Source organism: Rhea pennata, chromosome Z, assembly GCF_028389875.1.
Source record: "Rhea pennata isolate bPtePen1 chromosome Z, bPtePen1.pri, whole genome shotgun sequence".
Lineage (NCBI taxonomy): Eukaryota > Metazoa > Chordata > Aves > Rheiformes > Rheidae > Rhea > Rhea pennata.
In genome coordinates this window covers 40,265,985-40,285,827 of record NC_084702.1, presented here as the reverse complement: position 1 = coordinate 40,285,827, position 19,843 = coordinate 40,265,985, and the positions used below count along the sequence as shown (strand labels likewise).

Below are 19,843 nucleotides of genomic sequence, written 5' to 3'. Positions count from 1 at the left end.
ACAGCACACGGACTCGAGGGAAAAAAAAAAAAAGGATTTGATACCCTCTTTCAAATCAGTAACATTAGCCAAAAGTATTTGTTCTTCCCCAGGAAGATACTACCTATATATTTGTATTAATCTCCTGTCTCTGAAGGAGGCTTTGAATGAGTGGTTTGATTTTATGGGAGCACTTACACAGCACTTGGAGTACTTTCTGTCGTTACCACTCTGTCCAATTTTCTGTGCAAGCAGGAAGAATTCACACCACATCATTACATCGAGCTTTTAAAGAACTTCTCAGCAAAAGTAATAAAGCGAGAAGAAAAAGATCACTGAAATTTGATTGTCTAAAATCTGCAAGGCTCATTTCTGCATCATTGGAGTGTGTGTAACCTTCGGGGACGCACTGAGATAGCGTAGTTCTTGGTGCCTTGCTTCCTAATTAAGAGGTGGCTTCCTCCTTGTTTGGTCGACCCAGCAATGGATCTTGCATTGGGGTTGGTCTGCTGCAGTAATTTCAGTAAAAAAAAAAATTGTTGTCTTCTTGTTTCTAACTTGCAGTCAATGAAGAGTGAATCTTTACAGAGTCAGAATCGGATAAGACCATACAGTCTTTTTTTAAACCTTTGTAAAAAGGAGCTTTTATGTCTAACTTGAAAAACTTTACTTTTAAAGGCCTCTTCCAGCAGCTCTTCAAGCATGCGGTTCTGTGCTGCTGTAGAGGTGTTGGTTTTTGGTCGTGTCACGCGCCCAGTGCAGCGATGCCTTTTTGACCACCCTCTGACATCAGGATGACCTTGAGCCAAGTGCATAGCCCAGGTTCAAGGCCTTGCTGAGGTGGCTTCTAGCAAGGAGGTACTGGCCACGAGCCTGGTATTTATTCATAAATTGTGGCTATTACAGTGCAGCTGGACATCTGTCTTGGTTCTCAGAATACAGTAGAAATAGTAGGCGGTTTCCTAATGCAAAACCAGACCTCTGTTAGCCCCACCTTTGACCCCCCGAGGGCCAGGCTGCTGGTTAACAGCCCCGGCTTCCCCATGGCTTTCCAGCTGCTTCCAGCATGGCGACGTGTGCGTGCCGGTGCCCAGGTGTTAGCTGCTGGAGCGATTTGCCCGGAGATCAGATGTGCTTGCTGACAGCTACTAACACCCTTTTAGCACAACAAAAAAAATCATCTTCTCTTTGCCTGTCTGCCTGGCAAAATCCAAATTGGTGTTAGTCCAAATGACCCTCCCAAACAGAAGGAAAAGAACTAATTTACACATTATCTAATCTTGACATTTTGCAAATACTTACATGGGTTTTTCAGAAGGGATATTTTCATATCAGTTACATTGATTTCGCTTGGATCTTAGTTTCCTTAGATACTTCCTCTTGCTGCTCGCATCTTATCCAACCTCTTTTCTTGTGTTTCAGTAGAAATGTATTTCAGGTTTTCCGGTGATGAAGAAAGACTATCAAAAATGATTTTTTGTAGTAGGGTTTTCTTTTCTTTCTTTCTTTCTTTTTTTTTTTTTTTTCAGATGTTGCAGGTAAACTTAGAAACTAATACTGCAAAAAAATAGTAACTTCTGCCATCCATCTAAAACTTTCCTGAAGTCATGTTCACCTGCACAATTTTAGCAGACAAAATTCCTGTCAGAGCAGTTGCTCTAGATGTGAATGCAGACTGCAGTAATCCAGATTTCCTCCCCTAGATACAAGAGATTTTATCTGGCTTTTACTTGAGACGGATGGGTGGCTTACTAAGTATTCTGAACCACAGCTTGAGCTTTCTCAAAGTCCAGCTGTCTTCAGACCCAGCATTAGGTGCATATCTGATTTGTACATAAAGGATTTGTAACTCGATATTAATCATGTCAACTATAAGTAAGCTTTGTGAGAAGTTCTCTAAAACACTTTTTACGTTGTTGAGCTGCTCTCTTTGGTAGGACATTTTGACCATTACACCTCTTTATGTAATAAAATTTGTCTGGTCTGCCTTAGTCATTCTAGGACTGAGCTTCCATCTCTGAAGATACTTTTCCAAGTTGCAATGTTTGATGCTTGAGCCCATAATCTTAAGTTTTCACGTGCCAAATGCTGGGCTAACGTTGTTGTTAATATTTACACTCAATTTTGACAGCCTCCAGGAATTGGATTTTTATTCTGAATAAGGTGATGGAAATATGTCACAGCTATGCCTACGTGATGTCTCATTAATATGCAGTTTGTCCAAAATGAATTTGACTGTGATAAATTTGGCAAATAGATGAAGTCAGAACATTCATGGAGCCAGCAGTTGTTTGGAGAACTGCAGGGAGTTTAAAAACTTGTTCTCTCTGAGCACAAGCATAAAAAAAAAAAAAAAGTGAATTCCTTATCATTCCTTATCATTCAAGGTGGATGTTAACAGTATCCTGTCAGTCTTGATGGGAGATATCTTTAGAAATATAAGTATGAGCTCACTGGTCTTTGATCTTTGAAGACTTGCATGACAGCCCTGATGGAAATAAATCAAATGCAGAAATGGAACCCCTTGTTTTCCTTGGATTGTTCATGAATTTAATTTTTGCGTGCTGTAATTTCTGTGCCAGACACATTGTGCCATAATGTGAAAGATCAAAAAAAATTTTTTTTCATAATAGGAATAAAATGATTTAGTGGTCAAAGTAAAGTTCTGAATGAAGAAGAAGAAAATGTATATTCCATTTGTTTCAAACTACATGTTGTATAAGGAATATGCAATAATTAAGATGTTCGTGTCTTCCCAAAGATCCTTTTTTCCATACCGGATATACTGAAATTTAATAGGAAGTAGGGGTATATTTGGTTTAAACTTCTGATCAAGTTGTTCTTCAAACTACTTCAAAGAGCTTTTTGAGATATTAGGAGTACGATCTAATTTGTAAAATTAGGTGAGAAAGAAAATAGGAGAGTTGTTATTATTAGGACCTATGCTACTTCGATTTTTCAGTGGTATTCTCGGTAAGTGCATGAAGGCCTTTAGCATGTGAAACTATTTTCAAATACATCTTTTCTTGGATATTATATTTGGCACACTAAATGGTATTGCACGCTAACACTTGAAAATGCATGTAATTCAGTCATAAGGCATGGGTTTTTTTTTTTCCCCCTCTAAGAAAATAATTACTTGGTATTGCAAATGGAAATAAGCTTGGAAGAAGAATGAAGTTTGAAGGTCAGATGCTTTGATGATATGAAAGAAGTGTGATTTAGAATATATTTCAGTTGGTATTTAACTCCCGATGTTCTTTTGAATCCCTTAGCTGAATTACTTCCATCTATTGCTGTAAGAATATAGCAAAGTCTTAATTACTGTCTCTTATGTTCAGCTAGATAAGGAGCAGGTGTGCCTCAAAGTGATGCTGGTCTGTTTTAACACATCTGCTTTCCTTACCATGCTGCAGTTCTTCTTCCTGTCCAAGCAGCTTCACCTTGCTGATTAGTTCTGTGGGGCACAACTTCTGACCCTCTTCCCATCTGTCTGTGCCTAGGCAAATACCTCCTTCGCCAGGGCCCAAGGAAATTTTAAGGAAGTCTGAACAGATGTAGCACTGACATTGATGGGTCCCCAGGGAAATGGAGGCTGCTAAAAGTCAACTGGAAACTATTTAGGAATGCGTCTGAATTTGACCCTAAACTTATTAGCTTAATTATTCATATCCTTTAATTGTTTCTGAGAATATAAAGATTTCTAATAGGAATAAATTGGAAAATGAAGAGTAAATATGAAAATTTTCATCCCTTAAACCTGTTACAGAAGTTGTTGAAGGCAGCAGTAAAAGTTCTTTCAGAATATGAAGACTGTTGGATTTGTGTTGCTTCTGTTTAGTTACTGTTAACAAACCTCGTTGAATATGCTGTAATTTTTTTACGTGTAGTTAGTCATATAGCATTAGCATTATCAGCAGATATTTAGATATACAAGCCAGCCTGTCCCTCCATCTGTTTGCAGAGTACTTGGCATTTATTTTGCAAAGTAGTAAAAGTAGTTACAGCTTTGCAATTGAGAACTATTACAGCAATATCAATTTTTCATATTCAAGTTAGCTTTAAACCCAGAAGTTTGCCTGTTATTTATAACTCCTAGTACGTGGAGTGGGGGAGTTAGCGTGTGGAATAAGACTGGGCAATAAATAAGGTTGCAAAACTGTGTCATTGCTAATAAAGCCTTTTGTAGTAGTACAGTAAAATAGATATATCTAGAGCATAGGATTAAAAAAACCTCTTTGATTATAACCAGGAATTTGCCTGTGCTTTCTGCAGTATTTTAAGTAGACATATTTTTTTGCATGGTTTCCACAGAAACATTTTGCAGCTAGAAAGTATTCATGTTTAAAATAAATTTTTAGCCAAGGCTATGGGAAGTTGGAGACTCTGCTTTACATCTTGTGCAGCTGAATCTGTGTTATCCAGGCTGACAATTATGTTCAGCTAAAAGTTTACCTTATTATCTTCTGGTGGGTTTAAGCCTAAATGTCTATTAAGCAGTTGCGGTCATTTTGTAGAATTATCCATACGTTCAGGATGGCTCTTTTGGACAGGGCAATGTATTAATGTTGACTAAGAGCAGGAAGATTTTATCCTCATTTCCTTTTCTACCCCCTGCACACACACACAAAGATTTTATTATTGAGCTGCTTTGTTAGAGACTGGTGCAGATGTTGTGCTTTTATAAATGATTCTAGAGGGTAAATGAGAAGACGGGGAAGAGGAGAAAACAACCCCAATCAATTAAACTTGTTAGGATTTTACAGAAATTCGTAAGAGGCTATAAATTGTAAATTGATACATCTGGGGGATGAGAGAAGAGGCAGAGTGAAATAATATTCCATCTAGAGATATAAAGGCAAAATGGCATTAAAATTTAATTTTAACCCTCAAACACATACTCACTAGTGATATGTGGCCAGATATGTTAAATCATACATTTCAGAAAACTTAGCACTATTCCTTGAAACAGATCCAGCAGTGATGTTAAGATTTGTCTTGTGCAAAGCGTTCAGCTGGTACACCCATTGCCAGTAGTAAATGTAACGCTCTGTCATGGTTAACAGCAGATGAGTGTATTGGACTTAACAGCAACTTTATTTAGTCGAAAATGCTGCAAAACACCTCTTTAGCTGTGCTAGTTAATAAACACATCACTCCAGTGCTGTCCCTACAGCTCCTTATGGAATATTGATTCAAGCAAACAGCTTGTCTCCCCGTTTTCTAGGCTCTCCAAAGAATAAACGTTAGGTATTTTAGAGATTTCTCTGTCTTCATGAGAATGACATCTCTCTGCAGCTGTGTTCTTAAATGCTCTGAAGCTGTCACTGTCAAGGGTAAAGCTCTCAAAAGGGGAAACTAGGGCTTGTACAGCCACAGCGCCGAAGTTTGGGATCTGTTTGGAAAGGGGATTAGAGAGACTGAGTGTAAGAATAAGAGTGAGCTGTAAAACTTCAGTTGTCTCCCACAGGAAGATAAGAATAGCAAAGAGAAGATGAGTTGGAAGAAATGAAGGAAAGAATAGAGTGAAGGTGAGGAATAGAAGAGAGGAAATAGGAAAGACGAGAAGCAGATGATGCACTTGGTGTAAGGAGAAAAGACATTAGATAACCAGCAACTTATTATTTTCTAATTTATGTTTTGGGAAATGCATACTAGGTCAGAGACAACATCTGAAAACCTCTATGTGTACATGTAAGAGGGCAACTTTACTTTTTGTAAATAGGCTGAGACTCTATCAGCACATGGTGACATTTAATTAAGTCAGTAAGCTGAAAGTGGTAATTCTTATGTCTTATCTTTTAGTCATGATATGATTGGAAAAAATATTGCAGTTTGTAATTTTATATCCTTATCTGAGCAAAATTCCCTAAAATAAATGAGGAATTATGCCTCTGTAGGCTACTACTGTAGGCTTTAGCAATATTTAGCAATCTGCACCATGCAATTTTACTGATAAACTGAAGAACTGAATTGTAACCTAGTCGCATGATGCATATGTTTTAATTATGGTTGGTTATGTTTAGCTGCTTGTGTTAGCATAGAGTATGGGGAAAAAAAGTGAGTAACAGGTATGTCAGCTAAAAATGTGAGGCCAATCAGCCTGCTCAGACACAGGTTTTCCTTGTAGGGACCTAGTTTGGATGTGATGGTTTGTGGTCTAAATAGAAACTCCTAATTGTGTAATAAGGATCGTTTGCCCTTCAGGGCACTGATATGTGTAAGAAATATACTACTGTAAAAATAACACGCTTAGCTGGGGCCACAGTTTGTCACGTTCTTTGTGGCACGGCAGATGTGCCATGTTTTTCCACACAAACCATTCTGTTTTAGCAGAGGATTGTGCAGATGCACAACATGCTTCTTGAAAGATTCTGTTATATTTATATCCTCTCTCCCACCAAAAACCCTAAAAAAGCAGAACTTGTGCTAGTCTGGTACAAGATTTTAGATTGCATGCTTTCTGTTGGATCTCCACAGACATTTGCCTGCCATGAGGGAAGATAAATTTTGTCCAAGTTATCAAACTGTGACTCTTAAGTAGTAATGGGAAAAGAGATCTTAGCCTGTTAGTAAAAGCATGCTGATTTTTTGCAATATAAAGGGGACCTGAACTGAAAAGACCACACTTTTTTCATTTGCCTACCCTAAGTTGCAACTTTAGCAACTGCTGTACTTAGAGGAAGATATGCCAGACAGGCTTTGCAATTGCTGTGTGTACGTGTGAAATTTGATCTTCATTGCTAATCTGAAATAGTACCAGAAGATGCCGGTCTTAATTGATAGGTTGGACTGTGATAAATGAGGTTTGGTGGATGAAGCTGCGCTTGGTCAGAGGTGTTGGACGCCCAACCTGCCCCACTGCTGGAGGCAGCATCAAACCGGTGCTGCTTAATCCATCAGCCTCTTCTGTCAGACCCCGTGCAAGAGATGACCCTAACTTTATTCATTGTGATGGATAAACCTTAAGATATACGATATCCTCCTTTTGTCCTGATCCTTCTCGTTTCAGTTTTAATCACTGCCATTCAGACAAACACTGAAATCCTCCTGGAATTGCAAATGCCAAACCTTCGGGCTGAAACTCTAGATCCATTTGCTGTTAATGTATCTCGTCTTTCCTCTACCCCCTTTCTTTTTCTGAAGAAACCACTTGTTTGCTTTCTCTTGGTTTCTTAGCTGATAGAATGCTTTTAAAAATGCTTTTACTTCCCTGTCACTGCATTATGCTCTTTGGAAGGAGGATCAGCTGGATCATGGCAAAGAGAACTGCTGCTCTAGTAGTTTTAGTTTGTATTCACTATACACTCCCCAGAATTGCATTGTTCCTTCCCAGAGGGGGAAAGTTCATCTCTCATACAAATCACTGGTCCTTTTCTAGGCTTTTGTAGCCTTCCTGAGATTGCTGGAAAGTTTCCTTCTTTCTGCAGAGCGGGGAGGAGGAATTGCACCAGACAGGCTGGCCCCAGTCATTTTATCCCTTTCCTGTGTCTTATAATTCGTTTTTGGAACAAACATCAGACAGTACCTACCCTGAGTTCCCAGGACTTCTGCTGCTTTTGTGAATTCGTTGCACCGCATTCGGCAGCGTTTTTTGACTTAAATCCAGACTTACATCAGTGTTACAGTATACAGAACCTGCCCCCAGCCTTGTCTGCATGCAAAAGTATCCCTGCTAATTTAAGCTGAATTGTTAACAAGCATTTTTCTACTGACTTAAGTGGTACATCAAGTTGATACCAGTTTAACCAAATCAGTGTGTATACGTTATTTCAACTGATGCTACTTTTGTGAGTAGACACATCCACAGACTCAGTTTTCACAGAGCCTTGTTAGTGTTTATGGAAGTGCAACTGTTATCCTCAGGAACGCCTCCAAGCCTTGGAAAGTCTAGCAACAACACAGAAGATGTGCAGGAGTAGTTAGAAATTTGCTTAAAAGGAAATAAAGTGGCAAAGCAAAGTAGAAGGAATAAGACTAAGAACACCGTGGATAGTTTCGTATTATTATTGAAAAAACTGGCAGGCATTAAACTACCTGTTTGATGTAAGCAAGTTAAGCAGGATAGAAATTTTAATTTAACCCCCTTCCCCACAGATACCAGCATATGCATGCAGAGGATTATTACTACCATCTGTTTTATCCATAGTAGTTTCCATCAATTGTGTTATTTTGCTTTTTTAGTGCTTAAGCACTACTTTGAAGCTGTTGTGTTAATTGTTAACTTTGGCCGAATCCATGCGTAAGCGCCTGTAGCAGTCTCAGCATGCGAAGATCATAACTGTTAGATTAATGAATGGCAGTATTAGCTCTGTGCTGATGCAGTACATTAATGGCTGTGCAAGTTCAATCAGATACGCTACTGATGTTGTATATAATGGTATTTACCAGCTCCTAGATCGACTACTGAGACAGAGGAATACAATCTTTCATTTTTATCGATGGCTTAAAAATAAGGTAACAAAATCATTGTTATAAGATATTTTATTATTATAATTTGCAGCAAGGGAATAGATGTATCTGTAGACTTGTTGTCTTCACTGAAATGAAATACGCATGTACAAGGAGCGTTGTGGTCAATGGAAGGAAACTAAGTGGTGCAAACATTTTATCGTCCATGTAAACTCACATCCCGAAATAGTTCCAATTATTCAAAGAGGAAAAGAAGTACCCTTCTTACCTCCTTTCTTTTTCTTTTTCCTTCACAGAACCTGAAGAAAGTGTTTGCAGAATTTAGCCATCAGGAGCTGTTTGAGTTCTATAACAAGGTCTGTAGGTTTTACAATACTATACTTCCTTTGTAAACACCGTATGCTGCTCAGCTGGAAGCATTGCCTACATGAATTAGATCTAATGAAACTGGAAGGAAAATGGATCCGGTTTTAATTAGAGCTGTTGGATTTGTTTGATCATATAAAGCGTTCTCAGAAAGAGTCTGTGCGTTCAGAGTTGGAATACATTGATAGAGGGGGCTTGGGTCACCCTGAGCGTACCTGGCTGTTAGGTCTGGAAGACTAGCTGATGATTCACAGTGAGCTCTTTGGAAGGAGCATCTTTGTGTTATGCCTCTGGTCAAAATGCCAGGCTCATAATCCAGCCAAAATGAACTCTTGTTATTTTTTCTACCTTGTTATTATGCATTGGAAATTCACAGCAAAACAGCTGTGCATGTTAAAAAAAAAAAAAAAAAGACAATATTTAGACAACTGTTTCTTTAAAATTTGAATATTTAAACTGCAGCAATGAATTCTAATAGCTTCATGTAAAAACAAATATTCATGAGTACAGGAATTTTTATTGCTATATGAATAGATTTAGTATACGTAGTTGAAGACACTGGAATGTGAGTTTTTTTTTCTGTTTACATGTTTCTAAACAACATTTTATATGACTGGTGTTTTTTTTCTCTCTTTTTGTTCCTTTAAATAGCTGGAGACTATACAAGCACAGCTGGATTCCCTTACATGATGTTTTTGAAGACTTATTTCTCCATCACACTCCTACCACCTCATTATTTTGAATTGAAGATAGATTGCCAAGCTGTGTTTGCTGAAGGATTCAATGAGTTGCTTCCTGTAAAATTATATGGCTTATCTCCTTTTAGACCTGTAACATTAGTCAAGGGAGAGTGTTGGTAAGAGTTCTGAAGGTTCGGTGGACTTTCTCTTTTTTTTTTGAGCATTTGAGAGGAATGGTTTTACTTGCAGGAAAAAAAAAGAGAATGCTTTTTTTTTTTTTTTTTTTCCTGTTACATGTGATGTTTGATACCAAAGGAAATTTGCATACTAGTGAGAGACCAGGAATAAAATTTATCGTTTAGACATAAAAGGAATATAAAACTTTAGTAGTAACAATAGTAATAAAATATATAGCTAATGAAATCTCTGTCTTTCTGAATTGTTATTCACATGATTGATAATGCTTATTGTAAATTTGTCAAAATAAATTCAGAATATAAAAATGGATAGTTCTGGTTTGGACAATTTTAATTTTATTTCATTGTCTTTGTTCTTTGTTTTTGTTTCTCTAAACAATCACGTCATCACTGACTTCAGTGTTTACTTTTGGGACTGAGAATAAGTGTGGCTTCTGAGCACTATATGCGTACTAATGAATCGTAAGTAATATGGTGTATAACTGTGGGGATAAAGCTCAAAGTATGAAAAAGGAACACTGAAATAGTAAGATAATCAGATTCCTGAGAACTATTTGTTGATCCTTCCTAATGTTGTCTACCGCTTTTTTTATAGCTAACAAGGAGAAATAAAGCATAGTGACTTAAAGGCCACATTAGTCATATTTTCGTACGTTAATTCCAGATGAATGGAAATGCGTGAACATTATGAGAAGGTAAAAGTCTTAGTCCTTGTTCGTTGCCAGTCATTGACAGGCAACTTCATTGCTGAATCTTGATAATGGGCACAGTATGTGACTCTTCTGCTCTGGGCTAATATAGGATGAAAGGAAGTAAAAATCCTCATTATTAATATGTCTTTCTTTCTACCTAAGAGATTCTTTCAACAAGATTTTTTGCTTTCAGATTCCCCAAATGGGGATGGTTAATACCCAAACAGCATTACATTGGCTTTGTTTTGAGATTTATTTGCTTTTCCCACAAGACATAAATGTAGCCAAAAGCATGGTTTGAATAGCTGGTGTTTAGGTCCTCATATGCCTGATATCTCAGTTTGCTGTGTTTGGAGGGTTACTTTGTTTTTGTTTTATTAGGGATTGTGCTGTCAACTCTAAACTACTGGAGAAGGAGTTTGAACTGTTTACAGAAGCTGTAAGATAATAGAAAAGATTTAGAAGATAAAGTCATGAACAGCATAAACACAGTGTGCGAGTAAAATGCACCAAAGAGAGAAAAATAGATTTGTCTTTGTTCTTAACTGAAATACCATCTGATACTGTACCACTAGTGTAGGGTAATGTTATTACCCTGTCGAAAAGAAGAAATAAGTCACCATTACGTGGTAGAAGCTTACTACATACAGCCTATAAGATTGGCTGCCAAAATCAAGACTTGTATCAAGCCACTGACAAACATAGTATGTGTTTGTGTATGTATGTATATACATGTGTATACATATATATACACACATATACGTGGATATGGATATAACACTCTCACTCCCAGACAACCTCCATCTCACTGTTCAGCTGCGGCTCACTCATTTCACTGCACAGCTTGTTATGTATTTCCAGGTGAACGCATCCCTGCGTAGCTTCTGCAGGCCTCACCTCTACCCTGCCTACCAGCAACACTTTGTTGCACATTGATTACTTGAATCCTCCATCCAGGTAGCAAATGTCAAAGCCTTCTGCTGTCTCCAGATATCTGTAATTGTCTTTGAGCTCATTTCAAATACTCCCTAGTCAGTCTTACTATGCTTGAAAATGCTACATTTTTGGCAGCCAGATTTTGATGTAATGTCACCTTGGTCCCTTTTGAATCAATTCCCACACACAGAGTAAGGTTTTGGTTGTGTAAGATCTAGTCCTTTAACCACATTGAACAGTGGGATCTAAGAATACCTCAGCTATTGCTGACAACATCCTGACTGGCATGGTTTGGCTTGGCCAAATGTAGACACTTCAAGAATCATGATACTGAATTGGCAGTGATTTTTATGGAAGTTAAGGCAAATAAGATACAAGGCGCCAAATATAAATCAATAAATGAATCCAACTTTTAGTCTGAAATAATGTGTCTAGATGAGATGCTGAAAAACAAAATAAGGCTGAGGTTCACTTGCTTAAACAGAGATGTCTAGTGCCATTTGCGAAGCTTTGGGATATCCTGCCAGCCTTCAGCAGCCACTCCAGAAGGGTGCAAGTCTGGCAGATCCTGTATCATATCCAGGATGTCTTGTGGGACAAGCAGATGCATCTAGGACATCTGTCAACATAAATGATTCTAAATGTGCTTAGACAGCTATGTCCTATCCCAGTGTCTGCTTCTGTGAGTGCATGGCTTTCTAGCACTGGGGAGACTTCCATATGCCTTGTGCTCTCAGTTTTGACTCCACTGCAGAGTTGCAGTGAACTACTGCCTCTTCACTGGCTGTGATGTTTCACTTCCCCTAGTGATTCTGCAGGCTGGCTGTGGGGTGGGAATACAGCATGTACACAGGTCTCGAGCTTGGTGTCTTTGAATCTACTTCATGCGGTTCCTCATGTCATAATTCTGCCAATAATCGCTTGCATAAGTTTTACTGAGGACTGACTTTCAAATGATCCCAGCAGTTAGGAAAATCTCCTTGATATTTCAGTCGTAGGTTCCTTAATGATATGTCATGTGCAGGGACACTGTTCTTGAGTGCTTTCCCAGTGTTCCCTTGGAGCCAGGGCTTAAGTTCTGTAAGTTAAGTTTGAAGCAAGTTAAAGACTTTTCCTTGTGGATAAAGGACATATTAAGGCACTTGGTTGAGTGTGGGAGAGGAGTTAAATAATCTATGTGGTTATAGGCAGTGATTGACGAATCCTAAGGGATAGGGTGAGTGAAGGTCCAATTTAGAATGTGAGAAACATTGGACAAATCAGAGAGGGAGATATCGCAGAAAGATGGAAGGAAAAAGGAGGAGAAGTCAAAGACAACAGTAAGAAACTGAAAGTGGGAAAAAGGAAGGAGAAGATAGAAAAATGGGTATTCCTGAGGCTGAAATACAGGAGTTGGAAACAGGTGAGAAAGGATCGCTGGAAAGATAGCAAAAGTATATATATGAAGAAAATATTAGGCAAAGGAATGAAAAACACTGAACAGGTTAGGAAGAAAAACCGTATATAGTAGGGGGGTTTGAACAAAATTGAGGAGAAGGAAGAAACAAAGAGGTCTTGCTTGAAAGCAAACCAGAGTTAAACTGAAAATTGTGGCCTGTTATACAGTTATATCCAGTCTTTGGAACCAGCTGATAATTCCCAGCTTCTGTTCAAATTTGGCCAAAATAAAGTAAGTGTGAGGTAAGAAAAAAAGAGGATTTCTAATCTAGCTTTAATAGAAAATAGTAGTAGAATAAAGGAAAAGATTCAAAAAAAATTCAAAGCCTAAGAATGTAAGCATCAACAATCATTCTCGTCCTGCAAAATCTATTTAGTGTGCACCCTTATGCAGGCGCATAAAAAGATTGATAAATTTTACGGTTCCTTGAACAGTGATTTTCTGTGCTTTTTTACTAAATTTCTTACTGGCTGAATCCATAGTGCTAGAGACCTAAGGGTGAGAAGTACATTTGCAATCTTTGGTCAAGGAGCACTCAAAAATATATACTTAGGTTAGAAAGACCATTTCCTAAGAAATGAGAAGCCTTGGAGTTGAACACTGTTAGACAGCGATGGCATAACCGGTACCATCTCGGCAAAGAGCGTTGTCACTTACTTAAGTGCTCCTGAGCAAGAAGAGAAAATTGACTAATGCCAGCTGTGAAAGAGCAGATCTATATAGTTTTATTGTCACTTTGCTGTGTTGTGTTGAAAAGTAGCGCAGGTGGGCTGCAGAGAGGAAAGCCCTTGTCCTAGCTGCTGCTCCCTGGGCCTGACTGGACCTTGAGAGGGGAAGTTCTTGCGTCCCAGGTGTGTCAGAGAACAAGAGAAAACCAAGCACGGGTGCAGACCAGGGGATGCCTGGAGAGAACAGGAGATCTTTCAGCAGCAGAGACTTAGACCCACAGACAGACGTCAGCGGAGGTGGACAGAAAGACACTTTCAGGAGCAAGAAGGAATTCAGCCTGTTCGTTTCCTGAACAGACTGAAGATACCAGGCTGGGGTGGGAGTGTACATGAGGAAGTGCATACTGTGAGGCTTTCAAGGCTTTTGTTTAGGATGTTGTGCATCCTAATAAAATATAATTTTGAAGAGTGAAAGCCTTGTGAGTGTTGACCTCAGGCAGTAAGGGGGGGGGGGGGGGCCCAGCTGTGGTAAATTCAGGCTCCTTGCAAAGCTTCGATCTGTAGTATCTCTTGGGCATGATCCAAAACTTAAATTATCAAGGCTTCTGGTAGTGAGGAGTGAAGGTATTTGGAGAGTTTTATTAAGCTCTAAAACATGGAATTTGAATATGTAGAATACACTAAATCCACTTCCAAATCTTTAGGTGCATTTAAAAAATATTTGAGTCATCTTATTTCAGACATTAAAGACAGTGTCTTCCCTGAGTGTACTTCTCTCAGAGCTCTAACATCAAAATTGGCCTCGGGTAGAGACTGTTGGCAAAGGAAGGAAATCTGTTTTTTTCCCTTGGTTTAGATGTAAACAAACATCGGTATTGTTTTGACATGAAGACTCAAAGTTCAAGGCCTAACGTGAAAAACAGTGTGAGAACTACCTTGAAAAAAGCCTACCTACTGGGAAAGTGCAGCCACTTGTACATCACTTAGCAAAAACAACACTAATGCATGAACGGTCATTGAATACAAGTGTGTTAAATTATCTTTGCCTAGTTCAGCCTTAGGCATATATTTCTTTTTTCTCAGCAGAATATGAAGTGCCTGTATGCTTGTTTAGAAATTGTTTAGAAACAATAATCTGCTTCCTGCATTGCAGATCAACTGGAAGCAGCACCTCCTTTACGCATTCTGCTTCTGTTTAAAGAAAGTTATTTAGAAGATAAAAGACACAAATATAACTTTACTAACCCAAATTTTGACTGATCACCAAACCTGCTTCAGCTCTCCCGAGGAGGCTTTTAAATTCCCATTTAATTTCTGGGTTTATTGACACATCAATTAGGAGTTATGACTTGCAGCTTCATTTGCTTCACCTTACAACATATGATTTTAAAGTCTCTGAAGTCTTGTTCCTTCAAAACATTAAGAATTCTACTGATGGTGTTTAGTGTGACAAAATGGAAGCAGCATAAGCTCCCCTTCACACTGGTGTGGAGCACTTGTTCTGTCTCATGTTCTTTGATTTCTAACAGCATCAGTAACATTTCACTTTTTGGCTGTATTGGCATTTTTGTATCTTCAAAGATTATGAATTGTCTCATAGTATGTAAAGAAGCAACAGCTGGAGCTGCATAGTGTCTATTGCCCCATTAAAAAATCCCACATCTTTTTATAAGCCTTGTATATTGACAGAATTGTATTTGACTTATGAAAATGAACAACATTTTGAGCCAATATGAGAAGTCTCCTTTTTCTAAGGATCAATTAGATTGTTCTTTTGAGTAACAGTGACTTCAACTAGGTAGGTGGATGAACCAGGGTGCTAATGCCTGTGTGCTGTTGATGGTGTCTCATAAAGATAAACTAATGAGATGCCTTTATCTGCAACTCTTGCATAAAGTATTTTCTAATTTCCATAATAATTAATCAATTTGCTTGGATTTTCCCTTGGCTTTTGTAATTGTGTTGATCAGACCACTTTATATGCTGTAATTTTAATGGAATTAATGTGTTTAGATGATCTCTTCATTCCTTCATCAAATTCTTTCTCAAAAGATATAAGAAAATATTAATCTATTACAAGTCAGATGCTGTCCAGCTATAGTAAGCTATATATCCAGGAAGCATTTGTCCCTCTCACTGGAAAGATTATTTCCTTCCCTACTGAGGCATACTATCTTCTGTAGTTTTTCAAAGTTTTTTTCTATTTGTTGAAATCATAGGGAGGCAACATGGAGCTGTACACATGGTGTAAACATTTCTCTCTAGACTGGATCTTCAAGTAAGAGAATCACCTTGTTACAGCAATTCCTCAGCTGAGAGTGGGACACTTTTTCTTCTGCCTTGTCATCACTGCTATTTGAACTGTCCCTGGATAGTAATATACTGCATACATTCAAAAAAGAAGAGTTGTAGTATCTGTCTCTGAGATGGTCTTTGCAGGTTCACATTTGCAGGCAGCTTGCCTCTTCTGTAGAGTACTAGTTACTGGATTGGATATGTGGAAGAACCAGACTGTCTTGTTGCAGTTTCATCTTCTGGTCATTCAAGATGAAGAAAAGGAGGTGAAGTACTCCCCTGGTCAGTGCTAACAAGAATCCTCTCATCAGTGCTGTATCAGAAGGTCTGTCCCACCAGAGTAAATGTGAACTCCATTGACAGGAGAACTGGCTTTGTTTCTTCTCGTTCAAATCCAGATGTTCAATAGCAGGGCAACTTGCTCCTCATAGGCAGAACTGAGCGTGCTGTAGCTGGTAGCATGGGAATGATGCACCTTTTCCATCATGTGGCTGTGTTTGTTTCTCTGCCTCTACAGTGGTAAGTGATGCAGCTGCTAAAAAAAAGAAAAAAAAAAGAAGAGCAGCAGCAGTGTGATTTGAGAAGTGGTACATATAATGTTTAGAGTAAGCGTTTTGAAGGAGGTTTGTTTCCTTGAATTTGTTTTTATTTTTGAAGTGTTTGCAGCAGCTGATGTCTGCGTAGGCAGCAGAAAATGAATCTGAGCAAAGCCAGGTAGTTGCATGCGTAAGGGATTGGGTCTCCTGTTTCATCCACTGCTCACTGCTGAGCATTGGTGAGCTATTTAAGCAAAGAGTCTTGGTGTTTCCTCCTCAGACGTCTAGTTAGGAGACCTCTGCCTCTCTTTTACAACAGTGGAGCAGGAAAAGTTTAGAGAAGCTGACCTTCATGGGCAAGGTGTAGCCTAGACTGGATGTGGCTAGCTTAGCTCATTATTTTGGAAGAGAGTAGAAAATTGTCCTCATGACAAACAGCGCTTTTGCCCTGGTCTCTGTGTGGGGAATGAGGTCGGAGGGGCAGCACTTTGCATCCCAGACAAATCCTTAATGTCTCAATCAGGAGCTACAGCTTGTGACTCTAGCTCTTTGCCATCTTCTCATTTTCTGATGCCTAAAGAATACCTGCTACTTAGCTCATACACAGCTTGGAGAAGGACACTGCAGGTCTAGAGAACACAAAAAGGGCCTCTGTCTTCCTTTCCTTAAACTCTTCTCCCTTCTCATGTCTCAGGCCAACATTTAAAACGACTCCATGTAGGATAAAGCTTCCAGGGAGGTCATCTTAGCATCCCAAGTTTGAAACTCCCTTTGAGAGACACAACAGAAAAGATATATATGACAAAATAGGAAAATAACCCCAGCCTTTCAGGGCAGAGGGGTTACTAACCAGTTGACCTATTTCTGGAGCAAGATCTGAGTCCAGCCACTGGGTTGGCCAGTTTCTCCTTTGCAACCAAACTCCCTAAATGAACAAAGTCATCCCTGTTTTCCTACATCATCTTTATGGATTGCAGCAAGATAAATCACCCTCACAATCTGATTTAGGGTAACAGGAGTGAAGTGTATCTGATAAGTGCAGAAAAAACAAGACCATAAACATGAGCTGATTCCTTCAGAGTTGTGTTCACTGACTGTCTGTCTTATAGGAGGAATGGCATTGGTCCAAGTTTCTTAGAAAATCAGATACTAAAACATAATTTGAAAAATAACTACTGAAGAGCCAAAAAGGAAAAAAAAAAAAAAAAAAAAAAAAGGCAGAGCAGAGACTCTCCTCTCAGGCACATTAGGCAGAGCAGAGACTCTCCTCTCAGGCACATTATATCACCAAGGATATGTGCAGGCAAATGGAATTTTCTCTGTTCTGATTTGGGCAATATAGAGTACATCCACTTTTCACTGCAACACCCAATAGGTGACTTTGTCTCCTTTTAATTTTCTTCTACAACTGAATTGCAGTTCCCCATACACTCTCAGCTGTCACTCCAACATGGTCTCATCAAAAACATGTTCAGTAGCATACTGATTGATTTCTTTACATTTAGCATACTGATTGATTTCTTTACATCTATAATGAGTAAAAGAAGTGCCCTGAAGTCTGTCTGTATGTCAGGACTGAGAATGCAAGACCTTGAGTGTCCTGTTGCCCAGTCAGGCAATGCTTCCACAGACAGTACTGAAGTTGGGAGTATAAAGTGGCTCTGATCATTTTAATGTCTTTCCAACTGAATAGGCTGTGTTTCTTAGGATTGATAGACTTAGTTTTGGATTATTGAGTATCTCTTTATTGGAACTGAGGTCTGTAAGTTTTAAAATCAGTCTTCGACCTGGGACCAGACAGAATTAAAATGAATATTTAGTTGAAATGGTCTATATGAAACAGAAGCCAAAGGTGGGGCTTACTGTGGTGGCTGACACAAAGTTCATGGTTTAACTACCATGTCAGATGAATAAAATCTACCCTTAAGTTACCTCCAGGTGGACCTGGATATGGATGTGCAAGGGTATCTGAGCAAAAAGGTCATGTCCCTACGCTATAGTGATTTCAGTATGTTGGAAGAAAGGAAATTTCCTACTAATGAACCTTATTCCAGTGTGCAAGGTCACAAAGCATGAACTTGGAACCTTATTCTGCATTTCACAGCTCTGCTTAAATGAAACCCCGGCCAAAGGTATTACTGTACTTTTCATTTGTCAGAGTAGCCCTTCATCATAGCTGTCTTCAGTCAAATAAGTTCAGTGGTTTCAAATCAGATAGTGCCTTCAAAGGCTGTGTTAGCCCACTGCGATGTGAACAAAAAGATAATAGTTCTTCCCTTGAAAATCCAGCTCTGTCAGTCTCTGGACCAAATAGTCACATGTGTTAAATGAATATCTGCCCTACCTGTTGACTGTCAATACAAATATTCAACAAATACCTCATGCTGACATTGGTTAAAACTGTGTGATGATATCTTTTATTTTGATAGAATCTTTTCCATGGCTTCGTGACCAGGCAAAGATGATGGAGATTTCTTTGCATCCTCATTCTCCCTTGACAGATCCATACTTGAAAGCTGATCCTTTTTCCACCTTGGAAACATGTGATAATCCAGCTGTAGTAGGTCTATGAGTGTTAGTGTGAGAAAGAGCAGGAAAATGTAACCATGCTAACTTGTAAATGCTTTTTCTTCAAGTAACTATTTGGAGAAAAAGGAATTAGAAATTCATTTCCAAAGATTTTAGATTAACTGATTTGATGTGATGAGTATCATAATATGAAGGAAGAAAATATGCTTTGGTTTTACTTTCAGAATACAGATCATCATTCTGTAATGTAAGGTAATACATTTGAGACAATCTGCTTGGAGAAGTCAACCGGACCAAACTTTGGTGAGTAGAGATACCTCCAGTCACAGCAACTGACTGGTCTGGGGCAGTCCACGAGGGGCAAGCTGGCTGAAATCCTGCAATTTTGGATGTTACTAACAACAGCACATCTGTGAACCATACATCTGAAAAGCACAGCTACCTTTCCCTAGCCTCTAGTCTCCCAGCCGTCAGAGTTTATGAACGTGATCTCTGAGGACGTTTCTGAAGTGCTGGTGAGGATGAAACATCCCACTAAATCCTGAAGCAGAGTTTTGGTGCTTTGGGCTTTGTGGGAACTTTCCTTCAAGCTTTCTAGTTTTTTTCTTTGATCTTTTTGTTGACAGTTTATGTCTTTTATTGCTTTTGCCTTGACTCATTATGTATCTGCAGCTAACCATCTTTGAATCTGCCCTACAGAGCGAAGTTGTTAACATTTTGTTACATTCTCTTCCTCATGGAACATGTATACCCTGACTACTTTTCAGAAGGATCAGAAGATGCCATTTTCTTGGCAAGGATCCTGAAAGGGGAGAACTGGAGTTCTCTCTTGGTGTGCACTTTTGAAGGACTCAAAGATCTAAACACCAAACGCCATTCTCAATGGATTATACTGTGTAAAATTGCACTGTTTGTCATAAAGACACCCAAGGTCAGTCCTACTGGCAGGGGGAAGTGGCTAAATAAACCGGCCAAATAGCAGAGAAGATCAGGAAACAGTAAGATACAGCAAAACTGGTTCAAAAAAAAGGTATTATTTGGTGACTTTCTAGCATGCAAAAACATTGATGAAATGTCTCTGTAACGTATTAAGCATATTTCTAATCCACCTTTCT

General features: G+C 38.8%; 1 protein-coding gene across 1 annotated transcript in view; it reads left to right on the top strand.

Annotated features, from left to right (window-relative positions):
• Nucleotides 1-9,944, top strand: part of COMMD10 (COMM domain containing 10) — a 99,896-nt gene extending 89,952 nt beyond the window's left edge. The window contains exons 6-7 of the mRNA XM_062599840.1: nucleotides 8,688-8,747; nucleotides 9,409-9,944. Coding sequence (XP_062455824.1) covers nucleotides 8,688-8,747; nucleotides 9,409-9,447 — 99 coding nt within the window. The 3' untranslated portion in view covers nucleotides 9,448-9,944. The remainder of the gene's footprint in view (nucleotides 1-8,687; nucleotides 8,748-9,408) is intronic.
• Nucleotides 9,945-19,843: the final 9,899 nt, after the last annotated feature.